The following is a 22,738-nucleotide window of genomic DNA, read 5'->3' on the forward strand; positions in this document are numbered from 1 at the left end:
TCCGATTGATCTGATTTTTTGAATACTGATTCCAAGGACAACAAAGTACAATGTTATAAGCGAAGCATCTCTATTATCAAGTCCTAAAAACGTAAGTATGTACTTAAACATTATCCTGTATTATTAAGCAGTTTTTCAACAAATTCACTTACAATCTTGATTCGACTCCTATTCATTTATATTCTGATTATTCAGTTCTGACACTATACAAGTGGTAATGTCCGTTTGTCCTACCGTTTAGGAGCTTCGCTTTTATGGATGTTTTCATCCTTGTTTTTATAAACATTAGCAATTATAGCGAAAATCAATATGTCGTTAATCTTAACGCCATGACCATTCTTAAGGTGAAATAAGCCATATTGTCTAAGATTTTTACTTGATTCTTTTAGATCCATTGATGTATCTCCCCTTTTATTGTATGACCTTTGTCTGAAAGTCTCTAGGATCTTAAGGTATAAGACAATGAAAAATAAATTGATTTACAACAACCTAACATTTTACTACCAAAATCAACTCTTCTATAATTCAAATAATTGGTAGCAAAGTTTGAACATAAGAGTTTAAAACCAACCAAAATTCCATAAAAGAACTGTTCAACCTATATTATGCTGAGGGTTTTACATAGAATTAAACATCTTTCCTTTAAGAAGAGGGAAGTGGTTTTCTGTCTTCGCTGGGCATTCTAATGGAAATTACTTTTATTTTTTTAAAAGAGGGGGAGGGAAGAAATCCAACTTGAAAATTGTGGATTATGCTGAGTAAATCTATTTTACAAGCATGCTATTGCTCTTATGGGCTTTTTGGAGTGTGCTGCGGTTAGCAAGAGAAACTGTTTTGCCCCCAACATTATTGTCAGTTATTAATTTAATGCCTCTAGAGGCCTCCGGGATTACTTGGGGGAGGAGAAGAAGAAGGGAAGCCTCGACTTTTAATTTTATGATAACATCAATGAGAAGTGAAGCAGCATTGAAACCTGAAAGGACAAACAGACAAAGTTAAAGTTATGCAAGTGAATTATAGAGTAGCTTCGCTTTCATAAAGTAAATTACAACAGTTATGATACTTTTATTTATAAAAATGCTTTAGTCTTCATATACCTATGTATATATACAATATGAATTCTAGGTTAGACTGGGTTTATTATATGTGCAATTTAGGTCAGAGAGAGAGAGGGCTTTTTATTATGCTGGTCCCTAAAGTTTCGAGATAACATTTTCTTATTCGTTGGCCTAATAACTTTGGGAACTTTAGTGATTTCCGATGGGTTAGTTTAATAAGAAGAGTGCTCTTAAGTTTCAACCACTAATATTAATCTAAAGAAGGGGCAATTTTGTGTATCATCATTGGGGATGTTCATCAACATATCGGCCATTGTCTTATCCATTTAGATCCCTGAATTTGGGTACCCTTTCAATAATCATATCATCCTTGTCACTTAGATTCAAAAACAAAATTTTGTCCTTAAAATAATCATTTCAATTTCATTACATTAGCATAATTTTTTTAAACAAAAAGTGATAAGAAATCACTTACAATTAGAATTTACTGTTATGATAAATATAATATATAGGTTTGAATACGGCCATAATCCATTAGTTTGAAAATAATATTGCGACTGTAAGACCAGCCTTTCTCAGGAATCTTTATGGGTAAGACAATTGAAGATAAACTATTTTTCAATTAGGATACACAAAATTTGACTCCTTCATAGATTGAAATTTTTGTAAAAAAGTTTGATAGTCTTACTTTACACATACCAATCAAGATTCAATATTACCCAGAAAAGATTAATAAGCTAAGGAATAACAGGACGAGTTTGAAAACTTTTGGGGGCATTTCATTTTACAAAAGCCTAATTCTCGCTAACCGCTTGACTGCTGTAGTTCTTCTTTATACAGTAAACCCGCTATATTTTACATTTAAAATAAAATTTAAAAAGTGGCGAAGGTGATCAATTCCCCAACCTAGAGGCCACTAGGGGCGTAGTCGTTAGTAATAGAAAATTCAAGATTATATAATCCAATTTGAAGTACATTTCATTAAAAATCCTAAACCAAAGATAAATAACAGAATTAATACAGTAGATATAGATACCTACTCAGTAAATAGACCATTGAGAAAACAAAGTAGACACAATTCGGCCATTTCTTTAAATGTTTACACATTTTGTTACCATTAGGCATTTTTTAAAATAAATCCTATTATAGGAATGAATGATATGTTACTTAACACAAACAATCTTATTTATCTGCTTTGAATTCCTTTTTAAGTTGATAGTATTAATGTGTTTGACAGTCCATCTAGGGTTATAAACTTATAAATAAAACCTTATCTCTTTTACAAAATAATGAATTTAAAGTGTAGTCTGTGTTTACGTAGCTATTGAGTTAGATCAACAAAAATGCGGAGCTTTGTATTTCTTACGTTGATTTGTTGCTTCAATATTGGGTAATTTATACATGATTATTTTTTAAAGCGAATCTTTTCTATAAATAGGTTCGGTACGTCCGTAAAGGTAAGCTTTTTGAGTGGAACAGTTAGCTTTTTTCGTTATTTTAAACATGTTAGAATTTTTCTATTGATTTAAAATTGGATTTAGAAATTGTAGCAACTATATAATCGTTACCAGAAAGAATGTACGTCAATTTTAAACATGTTGATTTTCAGCTTTTTAACAACATATTTTTTGTGATAAAATTATCCTATTTTTTGAATAATAATTCCTTTTATATCGGGGTATTATGTTATAAGCGAAGCATCTCATATATTTTTATTCTGCTTATTCAGTTTTAACACTCAAGTGATAGGGGTCGTTTTTCCTACCCTTCCAGAGCTTCGCTTTTGTGGATGTTGTCATCCTTGTTCTAATAATGAACAACTTAAACTTTCATAGTGGGTTTTTAATGACTTTTATATATATTTTTAGTAGCGAAGCTACTCTATAATTCACAATGTCCGTCCGTCCGTCCGTCTGTCCGTCCGTCCGTCCGTCTGTCCGTCCGTCCGTCCGTAATTAATGAATTGGGGGAAACGTGATTTTCTCGGCTCCTATAAAAAATAGAGAGCTGAAATTTTTTGACAACATTCCCATCATTAAGGAGCACAATTAACTATAAAACATCAATGGCGGTCGGACTGCTTTTTAGCAGGTTTTAGGCTATTTTTTATATTTTCCAAATTTTACCCATATCTTTGGTGTTTATGGTCCGATTTTCAAAATTTTTTCAGTTAAAGATATCAAAATTAAATTTCCCGTCATTTGAAGAAAACAACAATGACGGTCAGACTGCCTTTTTGCAGGTTTTTGGCTATTTTTATATTTTTCACATTTTTCCCCATATCTTTGGTGTTTATGGTCCGATTTTCGAAATTTTTTCAGTTAAAGATATTAAAATTAAATTTCCTGTCATTTGAAGAAAACAACAATGACTGTCAGACTGCCTTTTTGCAGGTTTTTGGCTATTTTTGTATTTATCACATTTTTACCCACATCTTTGGTGTTTATAGCAGGGACAAGGGAATGTCTGTCTGACAAACAATTCTATTAAATTCATGCCAATTTATCACGAAACCTCACCAAGTATGTAATGTTATGAATGGTGCAACTATTACAAAAAAGGGCTCTTAGTATAATACATAAGGGTATTCATAAGGGTAATTCACTAAACCTCATGAGAATAGTGTACACTATTAAATAATAAAATAGCAGACGGATTCATAAAAACATCTTACTAAACAAGTCAGATGTAGGGAGATTAAAAAAATATTTTTAAATATTTCCTAAAATTAAAATCTTTAAATTTTTTTCTTATCCATAAAATTTGTAACTGTTTAAAGACAAAAAACAAAATATTTTGACAAATTTTTACTTCGACTCATTTTTAAACACCACAATTAACCCCTTAGAGCAAGTTTAGGCATAAGTTTCAAATTGATTCAATAACTAAAAACATCTTACTTTAAAGTTAAAAATAAAATTCATTGTTTATTTCTTATTAAAACAAGGATGACAACATCCATAAAAGCGAAGCTCTGAAATGGAAAGACAAATGGACATTAACAGTGTCAGAACTGAATAAACTGAATATTAATGCATATGTCTTTACAAAATTGTAAGTAAATTTGTTGCAAAACTGATTAAATACATGTTACGGTTTTAGAACATACTGACATTTTTAGGACTTGATTTTAGAGATGCTTTGCTTATGTATTTTGTTGTAATACGAATCAGAATTCAAAAAATTAGATGACTAGGATAATTTTAACATACAAAAATTTGTTGTAAAAAAAGTAAAAAATCAGCTTGTTTTAAATGAACATACGGACTTTCTAGTAACGATTATAGAGTTGCTGCTCTTTCTAAATCGTACCTAACTGCTATGGGAATTAGCATGTAAAACTTGAAATCGATAGGACAATTCTAACCTTTTTAAATTATCAAACAAAGCTAACTGTAACGGATGGACGTACAGATGGACGCACGGACCGACCCTAATCATGGAAAAGCTTTGCTTTTAAAAAATAATAACCATAAATCATACAATACTAAATCTATTTGACGATCAACTTAATTTAAAATAAACATAAAAAAACTTATATTGGTGCCTTACAACAAAGTTGCCTATGAAGCACTGATTCCCCCCCCCCCCCCCATATTTAAATTATATCTGCTGGTTTCCTTAATGCTATACCTAAAGCACTCCCGCCCCTTTGATCGTTTACAGTTTGTTTTAAAATTAATGGTAGGTAAAGGAGGATTCTGTGCTCCACTAGGCACTTTGGGAGAAACTACCCATATTTTAAATTCTGTAAACTTCCTTCCAACTTGTTTCGCAATTAGGGGCAAGATGTTGTCGAGAAATACAAAATTAAACCACAACAAAAATTATAAAATGTTTGATTTGGAAAAGCATAGTTATATAGTTCAAAACTTTATTGCTAGGTGTCGCAAAAAATTTTTTTCTTTTTAATTTTTAGATGGGATAAATGTTTAAACAATCTGAAATATGTTTCAAAGTATTACAGCTATCCACTGTTTGGATTTTCAATAAATTTTATTCACTATTTAACCTATAATTTACGAGTAGTCTATGATTTAGATAAAATATCTAAATAATGTAAAAAGCTTACCATATGTTCATTTATCTCAAAAATGAACATTGTACTTATCTCTGAAAATCATTTTTGAATGGCTTATAGTAAATTAAGCAAAAACTGACAAAATAATGTTTTAGATTCTTGTCAAATTCTGCCAAAAGTTGCTTAATCTCATCATCTAGTTTAAACTGGAAATCTATGAAATCAGCTCTAAAGCATTGTTTGCCAGAATAGCCTTCCCTTGTCCCTGTGTTTATAGTCCAATTTTCAAAAAATTTTCAGTTAAAGATATTAACATTAAATTTCTGGTGTTTTAAGAAAAGAAACAATGGCGGCCAAACTGCCTTTTAGCAGGTTTTTGGCTATTTTTATATGTTTGACATATTTCCCCATATCTTTGGTATTTTTGGTCCAATTTTAAAACTTTTTTGCATTAACAGTTTCAAATTTTTTTCCCCCATTGTTATGTGCATCTAGTATGTAATTTACTTTAACCGTCTTCGTCATACAAAATAAAACAAGGTTTCGTGTTTATTTTCTCCAATAAATCTATTCTTGATTTTAATAAATACACTTTAAATCTACTTCTACGTATTCCCATCCACAATTTTTTGTGCTTCGCTACTTATGGATGTTGTCATCCTTGTTTTCAATTCTGATTTAAAAGTCCGCCCACTAAGATAAAGTATTTTACCCCCCCCCCCGCTAGTGTTTTTAAAATAAGTAACATTTTATTTATTTTCAGATTTGAAAAGGCCTTGGGCAAAGAACTGACATTGGATATAATTCATATCAACGATATCCACTCACATTTTGAGGCATTTTTTAATACTTTTCTTCATATATTGTGTCTTTTCGTCATATTGGTCAAACTATTTCTCATGAAATTTACAGATTATTTTTTGGATTAAAACCCGCTAAAGACCAATAGAAAATCATCAGAAATTCCAAAATAATTTCACGGGTTAAAAGATAGACAGACATCCTAATTTTTTTTCATTTATTCTACCATTTGTATTTCTCTTTCAACCTTTTAATTAAAGACTTTTAAAACTCTGTAATAAATGATTTATAGATCTTACTTATTGTAGTTTGTTAAGCTTACTTTAAATGATTTCATTCATTACCTAAATACTAGTATCGTCCCTAGCCTCTAAAGGAGGTCGGGAGAGATAAGCCTGAAACCATCCCAAGACATTTATTAAGCTTCCCTGATAAGTACAATCATTTTGGGTCAAAATCTTTAGGATCTTTCGCTCAAGATAAAAAAACAAACCTCACTACTTTATATAAAAATATGTTTATTTATCTCTATATTTTTGAAAGCACTGCTTTAATACAATAAGGTTAAGTTTTAAGCACAGAGAGAGAGGGGACAATTGGTTGTTTATTACACTATTCCCCAAAGTTGTATACGTTTTCTTTTTGGTTGACTTAACAACTTTGGATACTTTCATCGAATTTTGATTGGTTGGTTCATAAAGTTGAGTGTCCAAACGCTTCAACCACCAAGTTAAATACAGAAGGTGTTATTTTGTGTATCATAATTTGGGATGTACATCAATTTATCGGCCACTGTCTTTTCCCTTTAGATCCTGCGTTTTAGGTTACTATAAACAAAAGTATTGAATGAGAAAACCTAGGAAACCAGCCATGAATCTTCTCGATGCAGGGATGGTAGCGAATTATGTGTCGGAGGTACGTTATATGAATAGACTGGTGGCTACGCCCCTAGAGGAATCTAGTTACCCTTGAGTTGATGGGGGTTGAATTCGACCCCCTCCCATACATTTTATATTTTAGTTTCATAAAGAAAAAGTAAAAAAAAATGGGTTATTTTTATTTGGGGAAAGTTGGCTGGTTGGTTGTACCCTACCCCTAAATAGCTATAAACCTTCCAAAGAACCTAAACTGCACTGTAAAAAAGAACCATATCGTTTCAATGATTAGCGAGATCATTCGCTCCAGCAAAAAAAGTCCTTATTACTTTATATAAAAGGTTAGAAATGTAAAAGACTGTAGCCTGCTAGATTTATAGAAATTAACAACAAATAGACAGTTTGTACATAGGTATTAAAAGGTATAGGTAGATAGAATGACTTACAGATAGATAAATAGATCGATCGACGAATAAAATATTTTCATCATTGACAATATTTACAGCTTACTATACTACAAGCATTGGCGCTTTCTTTAAACGTGTCTTATTATTATTAAGCAGAGAAACCCTAAAATCCCATATTTATGTCAGTTTAGGCTAGGTACAATTGGATACTTTGTTGCACAAGCAGTGAAAGGTTATTGTAGGCTCCTCAGAACAGATCTATAGTGTAGATGTATATCCAGATAACTACCTCCACCCTTTTTACAATGACTATCTTCATCTGCTAGCAAATTCTTTTATGCTACTTGGCCGTGTTAATATTCACGACACCATTGGTTGATTTTCAAAGATCTAATTGAGAGTCGGCACAAGGTAATTGAGATGGGGAAATACAGTTATTTAACCCCTTCTCCCACCTTCTAGTGTTTTAGTCTAATCTCATCCGTTAGGCATAGGAAAAAACTAACCCCTACTATTTTAGTTCAGGGGTTCAGTGCTCGATAGGAACTTCGAGGGAAAGCACTCAATCATGTTTAGGTGTTGCCAGAATTTATGCCAAGCAGAAAGAAATTAGAGACAGAAATCCTGATACTACAATTTTCTTAAACGCAGGTAAATATCATAATTTTTGTCTGAAGATTTAAAATTTAATAAGTTACTAAACTGATTAAGTTCTCCTTTCTTTTTTGATTGTTTTGGACAATTTTTAAAAAATTAAACTTTAAGTTGGTTTTAGTCTAATTTTCATTTTATAATACGAATAATTATGTACTTAAGATTTCTGCATACTAGTTCTTTTTTAGCTTTAGGCTATTTTTATTGGTTATCTAAAAATGCATATATAAGTTTATGTTACTTTCTAAAACAACACAAATATGTAGAGAAAGCTTTGACTAAGGTGTTGACTTCCTTATTTGCTTGATATACATGTGTTTATACAATGAAGTCAATTATTAGATTTACATTAAAGCTTCAAGTTTTGTACACATGTTAAAGTATTCCTTTATCAAATTGTGAACTTTAATATCTCCAGATTAAGTTAGTCTAAAACTTTCAAGAAAAATTACAAATACTTAAAAAGATTAGACTTTTTTGTCAAAGTTTATTTTTTTACTTTTACAAATTACTAGAAAATACCAGGAATTATATATTAAATAATCGGATATAGTCCGTTTCGTGACAACGCCTCTTAAGGGGCGTTTGTTATATGTTTACAGTAGCCTTTCTCCTATTTCTATCCCCGGCAGGGGCTCTAACCCTGAGGGCAATTACCTAACCTAATATAACCTATTAAAAGCTACTGTAAAATGCAATGAATCGCCTCTTAAGAGGCGTTGTCAGAAAAGGGACTATACCCAGATAATCTTTTCCCTATCCACTGCAAGCAAAATTAAAAATCTAAAATTGTCAAATGGATTTTAAATTTTTGTTAGAGATACTTGATGACTTTATTTGCTTAGTCAATGATGAATACTAAAACTACAGCTTACACACACACATACACACACAAACACACTTCTCTTGAACAAAGAATAGGTTAAGCTAAACCCTCCATTATTGTGTTAAAAAAATTTACGTAAAACAGATAATATTTATTAAACTCTGATAATAGGCGTAATAGATTTTAAAATTTTTTAGGTGTAATTATTTACTACAATACAAATTTTGATTTCACTAAAAAAGATTAACCGAATTCAGGCATTAAAGTTAATAAAACTTACTATTTTACTGATATGCTATAACATTATCTGAAAAATTTTAGATTTGATTTAAAATATAACAATTTCACTTATCTATTGTTGGGGCAAAGTGTAAACATCCTAAACATACATACTTAAATTTGAATATTCAATTTATTTCAAAATTACCTTTTCCAACTTCATATCAGAACTTTACTTTGATATTTTAGATCTTATGATTAAAAAACCTTTAAAATTGTTTATGTTTAGGTGATTTCTACCAAGGGACTGTCTGGTACTCAAAGTTTAAATATCAACCTGTTGTTGAATTTGGTAATAGGTACGTCCTCAATTTTTTTAAAATTCGAATTTGAGAATCTTATTTAATTTTCTCAATTTCTAATTATTTTATAATGATTATAATAGGCTAAACTACACAGCCATGGGGCTGGGCAATCATGATTTTGATGATCAAATAGCTGGCATTAAACCTCTTGCTGAGCAAGTCAACTTTGATCTTCTTGCCTCAAACATGGTTGTCAACTCTGATGAATTTGTTGAGGGAGTTCATTTCAAGAGATCTGTTGTCAAAGAGATCAATGGTACTAGGGTAAATATATTCTTTGATAATTATGATAATTAAAATCAGTGTCAATCAAAGTCTATAGCCACAATAATTTTGTTCTTAGGTTGGAATTATTGGATACATTACCCAGATGACTGAATACAACTTTCCAGAGGTGATTAACCTTTAGTATATTTTTTATTGTAAAAAACTACATAATTATTCTACTAAATAATCAGAAAGAAAACAATCTTACATACAATTAATTTTTTTTCAGAATAAGATTGAATTCACTGATGAAATAGAGAGTGTTAAAGCAGAGGCTGAAAAATTGGCTGCTGATGGTGTTGAAGTACTCATTGCTCTTGGACATTCTGGTTATGAGATTGATGTTGTGAGTGAAGTTCTATTTATATGATTGCTTATAATACGTACTTAACTAATTTGAACGAAGCAATCTTGGAAAAGATTGTTATTTATCTAAATAAGTTTTCATGTACAGGAGTTAGCTAAGAACATTCCCCTGCTTGATGTGGTAGTTGGAGGACACAGTCATACTTTCTTGTATACTCCCATGGGTGAAGATGATATTCCTGAAGATAGGATTGAAGGTGAGTTAATCTATGTCACTTCCTCAAAGTATTGATTTCAGTTATTTTACATTCTTAATATTTTCAACATCTATAATACAAAGTATCTTGATGTCTGTCCGTCCATCCCTCTGTCTGTCCCTTAAGATCTCGATAACCACTAAACCGATTGGATTCTACTCTTCAGGGAATATTCCTAGCTAACTTAAGATTAATGCAAAATTAATGGTCGCAGCACCAGAAGTACTTAATGTTTTTTTTTAATTACCTCTTGGGACAAAGCCCCTAGAGGCTAGTATAAAATTATAAGATTTATTTCTGAACTATTTAATACTTTTAGGAGAGTACCCTACCTATGTTACCTCAACAAATGGAAAAGTGATCCCAGTTGTACAGGCCTACTGTTACACTAAATATCTAGGAATCTTGTTATTCTTTCTTGCTCAATCATTGAATTCTTGTGCAAATTCTTAAGGTTGCACTTTATATGATGTACTTGTTTTTACTGTAAAAAAATTATAACATTTGAACTTGGTACCTCATAACTGCATGGAACATGTTTAAAATTTACTCAAGAAATATTCAGTATGCTAACTGACACAACTAATTACTATGTACAATTAGAACTTCAATTGAAAGAAACTACAGCCAATATGTGTATTGTCTAACACATACATTTTTTAGAACTACAATTCTTTTGAGAAACATATCAGCCATGTGGGATAAATAACAATGGAAGAAAGTATAAATTATTGTACTTACAGGTCACATAATTGTCAGCTTTGATGATCAAGGTGAATTGTTACAGGTATCTTTATCTAATCCAACAAATTGTATCCTGTTACAGTCATGGATCTAAAGGGATAAGACAATTGTCGGTAATTGATGTATATCCCCAATGATGACACACAAAATTATCCCTTCTGTAGATTAGAATTAGTGGTTAAAACGTTTGAACACTCAACTTAATAAACCAACCAATTAAAATTCATTAAAGTCCCCAAAGTTGTTTAGCAAAAAAATAAGAAAACGTTATGATAAATTTTGAGAACTAGTTTAATAAACAGCTTACTGTCCCCTCTCTCTCTCTCTGTGTGTTATAGTACATAAACAAATTCAAATTGAAAATTTGAGACTTAATTATATCAATGGCAATGTTACGTAATTTGTTTCAAATGTTAATATATTTTTCTTTTTTATAGCCAGTTGAAGCATCTGGTGTCTCTTTTGCCCGTCCTTACCTGCTAGATGATAATGAAATCAAGCCTGATCCAGAAACTTTAGAAATGCTTGTTAGATATCAGGTAATTCTTTAAATAAAATGTTACATTTTTAATGAAGAACACAAAAAGAATTAGGAATTAAGATAGTGTAAGAATGAGAAATCAGTGAATGCAGGAATCCTTTACCCCACAAGTGCAATGAAGTATCAAAATAACAAATGAATTTTACTCTTTGAAATTTGCAATAAAATTATCTTTAAAAAATCTATCATTTAGGTAAATCTAACAGAGTATAAGACAGTTTATGGGTATACTGAGACAGCAATGACTCAGGCTTATCTTGACAGTGAGGAAGATAACATTGGAAATGCTCTCACTGACTCCATGGCTGACTTTTATGAAGATGCCACAATTTCTCTCATCAACAATGGTGGCATTAGGAATGGACAATGTTTTATTTTAATGTATTTGTAACAATCAAAATTGATTAATTGTGTAGATGGACAAAGTGTCTCAAAATCAGCCATGTGACGTTATACAAATGAGGGATTATCCATCTCTTTTTATGTGTTTTCTTTCCCACCTTCCCTTTTATCTTCCTCATTTTTATGACGTCACATGGCTGATTTTTGAAACACTTTGTCCAGCTACTTAATTTTGAAACTGTCCGGAATCTGTTGTAAAAATATTATACAAAAATTAACACATTGTTAATTAAAAAGGACTGGATTTCCTGAGGGGGAAATTTCTGGAGAAGATATTTTTATGGTTATTCCTTTCCAGAATACAGTTGACAGGTAAGGTAATTTAGACCAAATGGGACAACAAATCAGGGCATACAATGCTTGTGACAAATTCATTCTGTCAATCAATTCCACTTTCTTTCATTTTTCACCTTCCTTTTTTTTCTTAACCAAGTTTACCCAAACAATATAATCAAACAAAATTTAAAGTTACCAAGTGTCTTAACTTTACAAGGTGTCTCAAAAATCAGCCATATGACGTCATAAAATGAGGGAGATGAGATGAGAAGTGGTAAGAATACCCCTAAAAAAGTGATTGATAATCCCTCCTTGTTATGACGTTACATGGCTGATTTTTTTAGACACATTGTAAAAATGCCCAAGTATACCAAGTTGGAAAACCTGATAAATCTTGATTAAAGTGTACAGTAAGAACCATACGGTGTAAGATGTGAATTGAAATATTCTATTAAACATTGCCAATGAGAAAGATATTTTCATTGTAATTCCTTATGAAAACAAACTTGACAGGTTATGAGAGAACTATTTACTAAGAACTTCAATTTAAAAAATATGAATTTTTTTTATGTTTTTAAGGTTAAAGATGAAGGGGAGTGAGGTTAAGAAAGCTCTGGAAGTAGCAGCTGAAAAACTTGTTCCCAATGATCCTGCCAAGTATCCAGGTTTTGGCCTCCAGGTAAGTGGAAATGGTTATAGTAAAATCTAAATTGGCAACTGCATAGAAAATTTTTACCATGAAATAACACTATGTCTTCAGACAAACGTCTAACAATCAAAGTATTAATTGAATTAAATTTAACTTTAATTTTTTAGAAATTTACAAAAAAAAACTTTATTTCCACTGTAAATGTAAATGACAGTGTAGTTCCACAAAGTGCCTATTTGAGCAATGAACCTTACTCTTATTTATGAATAAATTACAGTGGAAGATTTACCTTAGGTAAGGTTAGGGCCTCCCATGCCTACCCCTTATTTAATTTTTTTTCTTCTCAAAATTTAAAGGAAAGTACCAGAAGGCCTAATCTGTTTAATCCCATTTATGCAATTTTCAGGTATCAGGATTGAAGATGGTTATAAGGCCAGAACAGGACAATATTGGAAACAGGAATGAAATTCATATAATTAGAATTTATGGTTCCACGACAAACGTAAGAGTCCCAAACGTCAGAGTGGAAAAACATCAGAGTGGACAAACGCAAGAGTCCCAAACGTCAGAGTGGGACAAACGTCAGAGTGGACAAACGCAGGATTTTTGGGACAAACGTCAGAGTGGACATTTTATAAGTAAAACGTATGAGTCTCGATTTTATAATCATTAAAGCGCTGCGGCTAGGTAGGCCAGGGTGCTGAGTGCTGCAGCCAGAGTCATTTTCTTTATGATTAGGTTAGGTTAGGTTATAGGCTAGGGGGCCGAGCGCCCGCGGCTAGGCAGGCTAGGGGGCCGAGCGCTGCGGCTAGGTAGGCCAGGGTGCTGAGTGCTGCAGCCAGAGTCATTTTCTTTATGATTATGTTAGGTTAGGTTATAGGCTAGGGGGCCGAGCGCCCGCGGCTAGGCAGGCTAGGGGGCCTAACTGTCTATTTTTTGTCATATAATTAAAATAGCATAGACTCTGATGTTTTACTTAAGCAATGTCCACTCTGACGTTTGTCCCACTCTGACGTTTGGGACTCTTGCGTTTGGGACTCTTGCGTTTGGGACTCTTGCGTTTGTCCACTCTGACGTTTGGGACTCTTACGTTTGGGGTAGGACCGAATTTATGTAATTCTTATAGTTTTGAAAATTTGATTATGTACATAAATGACCTTTTAATCAGGTTGGAGGGGACATTGGACTTTATTGTACACTGGTATCCAAAGTTTTATGAGCAAGTTATCTTATGCAATAGCTCAAGAACTTTGGGTACGTTAATTGGAAGTTGATTGGTTGGTTTAAAACTATTAGTGCTCAAACTATTCAACCAATAAATTTATAGTAGGCTTTTGTTGTCTATTTTATTGAAGATTGAGTCAAATTATTTTTCAGTGTTTTGTCCACAAGATCCATTCATTCATTATAATTCAATAATTTTACTATAGCTTCTTTTATTTTATAGAATTTTATTGTATTTTAAGGTACTTTAAATTACACTTGTACCCAAAGTTTAATAAGCAAGTTATCTTATGCAATAGCTTAATTACTGTAGTTACTTTAAATATAATTTGATTGGTTTTTAAACTATGATTGTCCAAACTTTTCAACCAATAGAATTATAGTTTATTGAATTTTTATTCCATCAGAATTGTGAGTATCCAAACCAAGAATCTTGAAACAGATGATTATGAAGATTTAGAAATGGATAAAGTTTACACTTTAGCTGTTGGTTCTTTCATGGTCCCTAAAAGTAAGAATAGTTATTTATTGCATCTCATTATAAACAGCTTTCCGTGGATATAAAATGTAAAAGTATTAGATTAAAACTAGTTTTTTAGTCCTGAGATGCAGAAGGCACGGGCTAAAAATCTTTGCTTAAAAAATTTAGCACCCTTTAATATTTTTTGTTTCTGATGAGTTAAATGGGAATAATTGATTAAATATAACAAAGCTTGGCAGTCGCGCGTCCGCCACCTGTAAAACCTCAGCGAAATCGACTTTTTACTATTTACAATCAGTTAGATGTCTAAAACTGACCAAAACATGGCAATGCCTTTTGAAAAAAATTCAAGGCATCCACACGGGTATAAATTCTAGGCTTAATAATTATATAAATTAATTTCAAATTTGTTTCAGAAAATGCCAGATATCTGAGGGGAATATTTGACTTTGTAGAAATAGAAGAACACATTCCAGGTTATCTATCTATCACTTTTTTTTTTGGGGGGGGGGGGAGGGCCCAGGGGGTGCTTGAGGGAAGAGTGGGGGAAACGTAGACCCTCTACTTTTATTTTTAAAAAAAAATTTTAAAGAAAAAAACTGGGGGCAGTTATTTTTTCCAGTGTTAATTTCTCTTTGGAGGATGGAGGTACTCTCCCCCAAAGTAAATAAACCTTCCCTGTAGCTATAATGAGCTTTACTTTAAAAAAAACCTTATCGGTTTAGTGGTTTGCGAGATCTTAAGGTACAGGGACACATAAAAATCCAGTAATGTTTTTGGTAAAAAACTTTGAAATTTTTGATTTTTGATTTGATTTTCAGCATCAAAATGATATTATAAATGAAGAGTATCATTACGAAACACAGTGTATAACTTTTATAACCTATGTATAACCTTTTTTATTCAATCTATGTTATATCTATCAATCTATATAACAATTTATTTTTCAGGTACTGTAACAGATTATGAAATCTTCAAGCAGTGGTTGATTAAGAATACTCCTATCAACCCTCAAGTTGAAGGAAGAATGACTTTTGAATGGCAAACTGATAATTAATTCCATAAATATTTACACACTACACATGAATTAAATTTGATTTATTTTTCAGTAATTAAAATAGAATAAACCAATTATAAATCACATAAAAGTTGAGCAAACGGATAGAAGTTTGTTTTAATCTAGAAGCTTATTAACCAAAGGAATCTTCTTTAGAAATTCCAGGTGCCCTTTTATACAGCATAAAAAAAACAATACATTTTACAACAGAAAAAAACAACAAACATACACACTGAGTTATAGAATAAATGATTAAACCATAGTTTACAGAAAACCAGAATCTAATCAGTAAGCTTTTTCCATAGGACCAGAAAGACACCGCTCCTTTATAGTAGCGAAACAACTTAATTATTAAAAAGATTTGTCTGATATTTTTTTGTGAATATTCCCTAAACCAATGAGCAACCAGTTTAAAATTTACTTCGTTCGCCTGTTTTTCGGTAATGCCCTGTCGGTCATTAGATTTATGTATTGGAAAGATTGGATTTATACGGCTGTTATTAAAAATAGTCGGCTGATTCGTGTTTTAATATATACTAGCCACTACGCCCCTAGCATCTAAGGGCTTTGTTTTTTAGGTATAGATAGGTGGCAGAAAAATAACCTCAAACCTATGGTGAACTTCCCTGCAAAGGAGAACTAAATCCGTTTATTAGCTATCTAAGCTTCAGACAAAAAACCATAGTACTTTATACTAGCAGTTACGCCCCTAGAAGCCTCTAGGGGCACTTAAGGTAGGAGGTCGAACCTCCATTTTAAATTTAATCTTAAAAAGAAAAGGTAAAAAATTAAAAAGGGGGTGGGGGTGGTTAATTATAAACCTTACCTGGACCTATAACAGGCTTCACTGTAAATCAGAACCATATCAGTTTACTGGTAAGCGAGATCCTTAACTACAGACAAAAAAAAAGCTTACTACTTTATATAATAGGAGATTGCATGTATGATAGATAGATTGCTGGTGATATTTTTCTTGGTCTATATACTCTATGCAAATATTGGATGTTTCTGCTTAACTGTCCGTAAAGGTCGGGATAAATGTAAAAACTTGGTAGAAATTTGTTTATCTAAAATCAAATACAGTTATAGATTGGAAATTGTAATTCTTAGTGGATTTATCATTATAAAATTATCATTAAATTTATCAACAGAATAAATGAGAGGGGAGGGCAAATTTTTTCGTTAGTTTGTGTATTACTATGGGGTATAGTAATACACATATAGTATAGTATAGGAGGTTAGGTTAGGTGGGAACCGTTTATCACTGCAGGATTAGGGCACCACATGTATAGGGGGAAAGCACCAAAAGGTTGTAATATCTTTTAAATTCTTAGGGAGAATAAGAATGTGACCAATAAGCATATCAAGCTATCAATGAGCTACATCCATGTTACATCAACATAATCTGTAGTCTTGATGACAAATAGCATAAAAACATCCTGGGACTTAAGAAAGGCTCCTCTAACAAGAACAATCAATTCGGACCAGCAGTAATTGAGATCTTAAACTACGTCAAATAAATTTTACTATTTTACCCAATTTCATAATTTATAAATATTTATTCTTCAAATTATTGAAAATCTATCATATAATCAATCTATGAAATATTGAGGTTTTGCTTAATGAATTGAACTGAAATTGAAAGTTTTTAACTGGTTCACTTCTTTTTGGCGAGTGTTTGCATGTATTAAGAAAATGTGGGGAAAATCGCGGATATTGCCAGTGGAACGTCACTGGACCGACTGTGGTATAAAACGCAGCGCATTCGCTCATTGTCTGTTGATGGATCAAATCTTGACCCAACAATGCGTAATAAATAAATATATTAATGTATTGTTCCTACTGCTGCTGTGTCAGGCGCGCGACATTAATATTCAGAGTAGGGGAAATGCATTGTCCAAAAATAGGCGCAAACCATTACAAAGCAATTGCACAGTTAAGACTTCTAGATGAGCGTTATGTAGTCAAAGGGTTGGTTGTCTGTAGGATGTTTGGCCGCATAATCATGCAATTGACTAGCAAGATTTAGTTCATAGACCCATCTCTTTTTAGGGGTTTTCTTTTCCACTTCGTCTCTCATCTCCCTCATTTTTTTGACGTCACATGGCTGACTTTTGAAACACTTTGTCCAGCTACCTAAAAAGGTATAATTTCTAATTTCGCTTTAAGTGAAATTGCCACAAATTTTGAAAAACCCCAGCAGGGTTTCATTAGAGAAATAAGCGAATATTCCAAATTTTAATATTATCTTTGATCTTTTTTTATAAGAAACACGCATTTAATTATTGCTTTATAAAAAAAAGTATTTTAAATTTTAATTATTCGCAGCTTCTGTTGAAAGAATAAGGTTGTAAGTCCTGTAAATTAGAGAGAGAGAGAGGAAATTGGGTTGTTTAGTACACTAGTCCCCAAAGTATTCAGGGATAAGGGATGGGAAACGTAAGAAAATATTATTCCAGGCCTATTTTCCAACTAGGCCTAAAAAACTAGTTTCGGGATGACGCAGTAGTTAGATTTGAAAACTATGAACAATGATAAAATAGCTATTATATGAATGCAAAGAAAATAAGTATAGAATAGAATTCAGGTAGTTGATTTCACCTATCATAAAATACAATAAAAACTTTTCAAAGAACCAATATGTTAGTGGCTTTAAGTAGAATCCCGTTATTACTTCGCCAACCCCCCCCCCCCATTTAAAAAAAAGTTTTTTTTGAGATGGTTAAATCTGATTTATTTTCAAACATTTTAAGGGGGGATCTACTTCACCCCAAAATTTGTATATAGAAATAAACACCGCTTTAGCTCCCCAGCTTTAATAAATAAATTAAGTAGAATTGAATAAGTACATGGGTAACATTCTATCAACTAATTGTTCCATAGCAAACATATAAATTAAGAATTTAAAAAAAATTATTTTACGTTAAATATTAACGGAAAAGTTCAATTAAGTGTGCAATAATTTTTACCAAAATTAATGAAATTTTTTTTTTAACAAAACACAGTACACTTTTATTTACATATTGAACTAGTTTTGTATTTGTGATCATTTAGATGGGTTATCAATTCCACATGAAATGTAACTTTTAAATTGTCTAAAGACATGAGTTTTTCCCATTGTTCTAAAGTATAAAATGTTGAATCCTACTCAGTCTTCAAAAAACGATCTCTCAATTTATGTTTTGCTATATGGACATTTATTAATGTGTAGATTTAATAATAAGTTGATGTGATTGAACGTCATATATATTGTTGTCAATCTGATAGCAGAAAGTTTCCATTGTTGTCTTTCTAATAGCAGAAATTTATGTTTGGTTGAATTAATTTAGCCAATAATGAACTGGGGGACGCGTTTTTATTAATTAATTGGTTAATGCTAAAAGCAAGTTTCAGGCTATTGGATATTGGCCTACAGCCAATGAGGAACTGGGGGAAATGAGTTGATTTTATAGGCAAAAAAGAAAAGTTGCCCCATCACTTTTAAAAGGAGGCTGAGACCTAATTTTCGGTCAGGTTTCCCATCCCTTATCCCTGAAAGTATTATAAACCGTTTTCATATTTGTTGACTCAACAGTTTTGGGAACTTTTAGTTAATTTTTGTTGGTTTATTTTGAGTGTCCAAACAATTCAACCACCAAATGTAATCTACAGAAGGGATAATTATGTGCATAATCATACAACAATTTATCGGCCATTGTCCTATTCCTTTAGATCCCTGCATGTAAAGATATACAATTTGTCTTTTTGTCAATGTTAAAGTTTATTTCAATGTTATTAATTTCGTATCCCTTATTATTTATTAATCCTTATAAAGGTCCTACGACAAACGCAGGAGTCCCAAACGTCGGTGTTAACCAACGTCAGAGTGGACACTTAACCTAACCTAACCTATTTAACCATCTTATAGGTTTTTTAAATGCCTAACCCCTGCGGGGGGCTTATTTGTTCATTCATATCTTAACCTAACCTAATCTGTATAGAAATACTTCATAAAATAATAATTTTACCACTCCTGCGTTTGTCCACTCTGACTTTTGGGACTCCTTCGTTTGTCCTAAAAAAAAACCTTATAAAAGTAACCGGATGTTTTCTGTGTGTGTGTACCGAAAGTTTTCGCTAACCACTGGACCGATATGGTTTTCGTTTACTGTGAAGCTTCTTATTGGTCTAGGTAAAGTTAATAACTACTCCCTCAAAACAATCACTCAGAGAAAAAAAACTCTTTTTTTTGCTTTTATAAAATTAAAATTGAAATGGGGGGAGCGGGGGGGGGGTCGACTACCCTCCCTTGCCCCTCAACTACACCTAGAGGCGTAGCCGCAAATATGTAAAATAAGCAACAATATAACTAATGCCATTGAACTATTCCCATTTAAAAGTCATATATCCCCCCAGGGTTAAAATGTATAGGAAATTTACTTCTATGAAATTTAAACCTATGTAAAAGGGGTAAGATGTTTGTTTGTCTGTCCATTGATCAGTTCAGGGAAGCTTTAATTAAGAAATTGTGGACAGTATAAGAATATCTCAATTAATTAAAAGATTATTTGGGCTTGGGGGCTCTTGAAATAACGAAGTAAAGTAAAAAGAAGGGGGGAAATTTTTTTTTTCTAGGAAGTTTAGAGGGGGGGGGGTTGTCGGAGGTCCTCCTATAAAATGATTTAACTTTCCCTGAAGTGTTTCACTGTACAGAAGAAACATATTACTTTAGCGGTTAGCAAGATACTTTGCTTTAGACAGACAAACATAAAAACAGACATCCTGTTACTTTATAATAAGGATTTCTGAAAAAGGTGGGTATGAATTTACCTTTCTCTTAACCCTTGGGGCAGACCTCCCTCCTTTCCTATCAATAATATAATAGCTGAAAAATTATCAAAATTAGTTTTACTCTGTTTTTGCTCGTTATAATATACATAGAGGCGCGCGCGCGCAGTTGGTGTGCATTGATATCCGTATGTGTATCACTTTAGCAAACTTTCGGACTGTGGTGTAACATGTCGGGAAGGTGATAGGTTCAAATCTCAGCCCAATACTATGTCATAACTAAAGACGCTAAAAATGGTTCCTACTGCTGCTATGTCAGATGTTCGAGTAGGGTGAAACAAGTGAAACTCATGAACAGCACAGTTAGAACTTTAGAAGATAGTTTAAAATACATACTCAAGCACATTATAAAGCATAGTTTACTACAGGCTATTTACATTATCAAATCATCAAAAACACAATTTTGAAAAGACTTTTCTTTAAAATGTGACAAAGTGTGTAAATGAACGCACACCAAAATTTTGATAATCCATGAGATTTTATAGAGAGCGCATTTTTAGCTGTGTAAGTATTCTATAAGTATAGTATGTCCTTTCGTCCGTCAGTCTGTTTTATAAATACGTTATTTTGTAATAATTCATTGAATTTTATTATTTATATTATTATTAATAATCACAGTGTTGCTACGCTTCTAATTTGATTTAATTCAACCTTTTATAGGCACACCCTCCCTTCGACTATTGTCCGATCATTTCCACCTTAATAACATGATTTCCCTCAAAATAAGAAAAAAACATCCTTTAATACTATTTAAATGTTGTTTCAAGCTTTAATACAAAAAATAATAGAAATTTAATGTAAAAAATCAAATATTATGATTAAACCATTTTTTTGCCAAATTATCAAGCCAGGCATTGTGTATCAAATATTTAAAACAAAAGCGTGATAACCCTGCGAATCTACCCAGAACAGCTAACCTAAAAAAATCTCCACCGTTCACATTTTCAATTTGGTTTTAAGATAAGGGAGGAGGGTTTCTGTGCTCAACAAGGCACTTTGAGGCATAACGTTGGTGGTTCATTAGAGTAAAACACTAGAGGGGGAAGAGGTTAAATAACTCTATATCCCCTTCCCGAGGACCTTGAGTCCACGACACGGGGATCCAGGTAGCTATCTGGTTATACATCAATACTATAGATATATTGGTGGTTCTATCAAAATGGTTTTGAGCGCGGCAGAAGTGAATATACACCCCCGCCTTGGCTGAGGCTAGCTGCGCCTGATTGAACCTAATGGATGTCTATTATATGTAATACGAGTCACAATATGAGATCAACAATTTTAAAAAGTGAGGCTTCGCCACAAGTCTTGTTTGAATTATTGAAATTTAAATAAAATATCAGAGAGGGAAGGGGCATTGGACTGTAAATTATACTGGTTTCCAAACTTCACTACAAATTATACCAACAACGAAATTAATTCGAAAAGAAATCACGAAACCTATACATGATTTTCAGCTGACAACACATAGTAGAACTGACGACGTTTTATCTATATTTCGCTTGTTGCCGTTGGCTATACCTTATTCCAGACTTCCCCCATTTGTTGGCTCAAACTTATGCAATTTTTAAAATCTTATTATTTTGTTTATTTCATTAGAGATCTACATAATGTCCTTTATCTTATTCTTTAAGAGCCCTACAAAAAATAGAATAATCCTACCAAAAATACTTTTCCAAGAATTTTTCTTGGAAATAAAGGTATTAAAAGCCACAATTTTTTACATTGTATTTTTTGACTAGAGGTTTTGCCCATAGAGGTATTTAACCCTTTACAGTCGGGCCCCTTGCCGCACCTTAATCAGTCGGGGGGGGGGGGGGCGTTCAACGCCCCCCCTTATTATCTCAGTTCCTATTAGAGCTAGAGGGCTAAATTTTTTTGTGCAAGTCCCCTGTTTGATAATGAATTTCCGACCTTTCATAAGTCTAAGTAAATTTTCGCTTTCTTCACCCTTTTATTTAACAACCTTTGTTTTTAGGTCCTTTTTTTACTTAAAAATTTTAAACGGCTGTAATTTTCTTATTTTTGAAGCTAGAAGAAAATTTTTTTCCCAAAAAATGTTTATCTTTATGTAAATTTTACATTAGAAATATCAAAATATAAATTTCTGCGGCCGCAGCTGTACTTGGCAGCTGCCAGCCGCCGCAGTTGGCGGTCGACGGGAAAACGGCGGCGGATCTTCATGAAATTTTAATACTTTATGTAGACATGTAAAAAAAGCTTAAGTTTAAAATTTGAAGTCTCTAAGTCAAAAATTGCGGCCACAGGAGCCTTTTAAAGATTTCTGGAGACCTGGAGGATCAGGACCTGCAGGATCATACCTGGAACCTAAAAGTGACTTGAACACCTGTATTTTATATAAGGATGTACTACTAGAGGATTTTTTAGTATTTTGGTATGATAAAATGCTTTGTTTTAGTCAAAAAAATATTTTTGCTGGTCCTACCCCAAACGTAAGAGTCCCAAACATCAGAGTGGACA

The 22,738-nt window shown here is 32.4% G+C and overlaps 1 protein-coding gene across 2 annotated transcripts; it reads left to right on the top strand.

The window, feature by feature from the left end:
- Positions 1-2,359: 2,359 nt before the first annotated feature.
- On the top strand, positions 2,360-15,521 carry LOC145303862 (5'-nucleotidase-like). 2 transcript variants are annotated; one of them, XM_080145518.1, is made up of 19 exons: positions 2,360-2,448; positions 5,843-5,915; positions 6,741-6,795; positions 7,739-7,813; positions 9,151-9,220; positions 9,307-9,490; positions 9,570-9,620; positions 9,723-9,839; positions 9,948-10,056; positions 10,376-10,454; positions 10,798-10,843; positions 11,238-11,339; positions 11,535-11,696; positions 11,979-12,055; positions 12,599-12,698; positions 13,075-13,128; positions 14,301-14,403; positions 14,790-14,849; positions 15,324-15,521. In XM_080145518.1, exons 1-19 carry the CDS (start codon positions 2,402-2,404, stop codon positions 15,428-15,430), a joined length of 1,671 nt encoding a protein of 556 aa, XP_080001644.1. In that variant the 5' UTR covers positions 2,360-2,401; the 3' UTR covers positions 15,431-15,521. The 2 variants fall into 2 exon arrangements, with proteins under 2 accessions (XP_080001644.1, XP_080001643.1); XM_080145517.1 differs by having other exon boundaries at positions 13,075-13,124; positions 14,297-14,403.
- Positions 15,522-22,738: the final 7,217 nt, after the last annotated feature.

This window comes from Acartia tonsa, chromosome 13 (genome assembly GCF_053477335.1).
Source record: "Acartia tonsa isolate MP-2025a chromosome 13, ASM5347733v1, whole genome shotgun sequence".
Taxonomy (NCBI): domain Eukaryota; kingdom Metazoa; phylum Arthropoda; class Copepoda; order Calanoida; family Acartiidae; genus Acartia; species Acartia tonsa.

What these genes read in the sequence shown, in the direction of transcription:
- LOC145303862 (XM_080145518.1), top strand. Translation starts at nt 2,402, where the DNA reads ATGCGGAGCTTTGTATTTCTTACGTTGATTTGTTGCTTCAATATTGG. An exon ending in TCCTGAAGATAGGATTGAAG is followed by an intron (nt 10,057 to 10,375) that starts GTGAGTTAATCT and finishes TAATACTTTTAG; the next exon opens with GAGAGTACCCTACCTATGTT. An exon ending in AATAGAAGAACACATTCCAG is followed by an intron (nt 14,850 to 15,323) that starts GTTATCTATCTA and finishes TTTATTTTTCAG; the next exon opens with GTACTGTAACAGATTATGAA.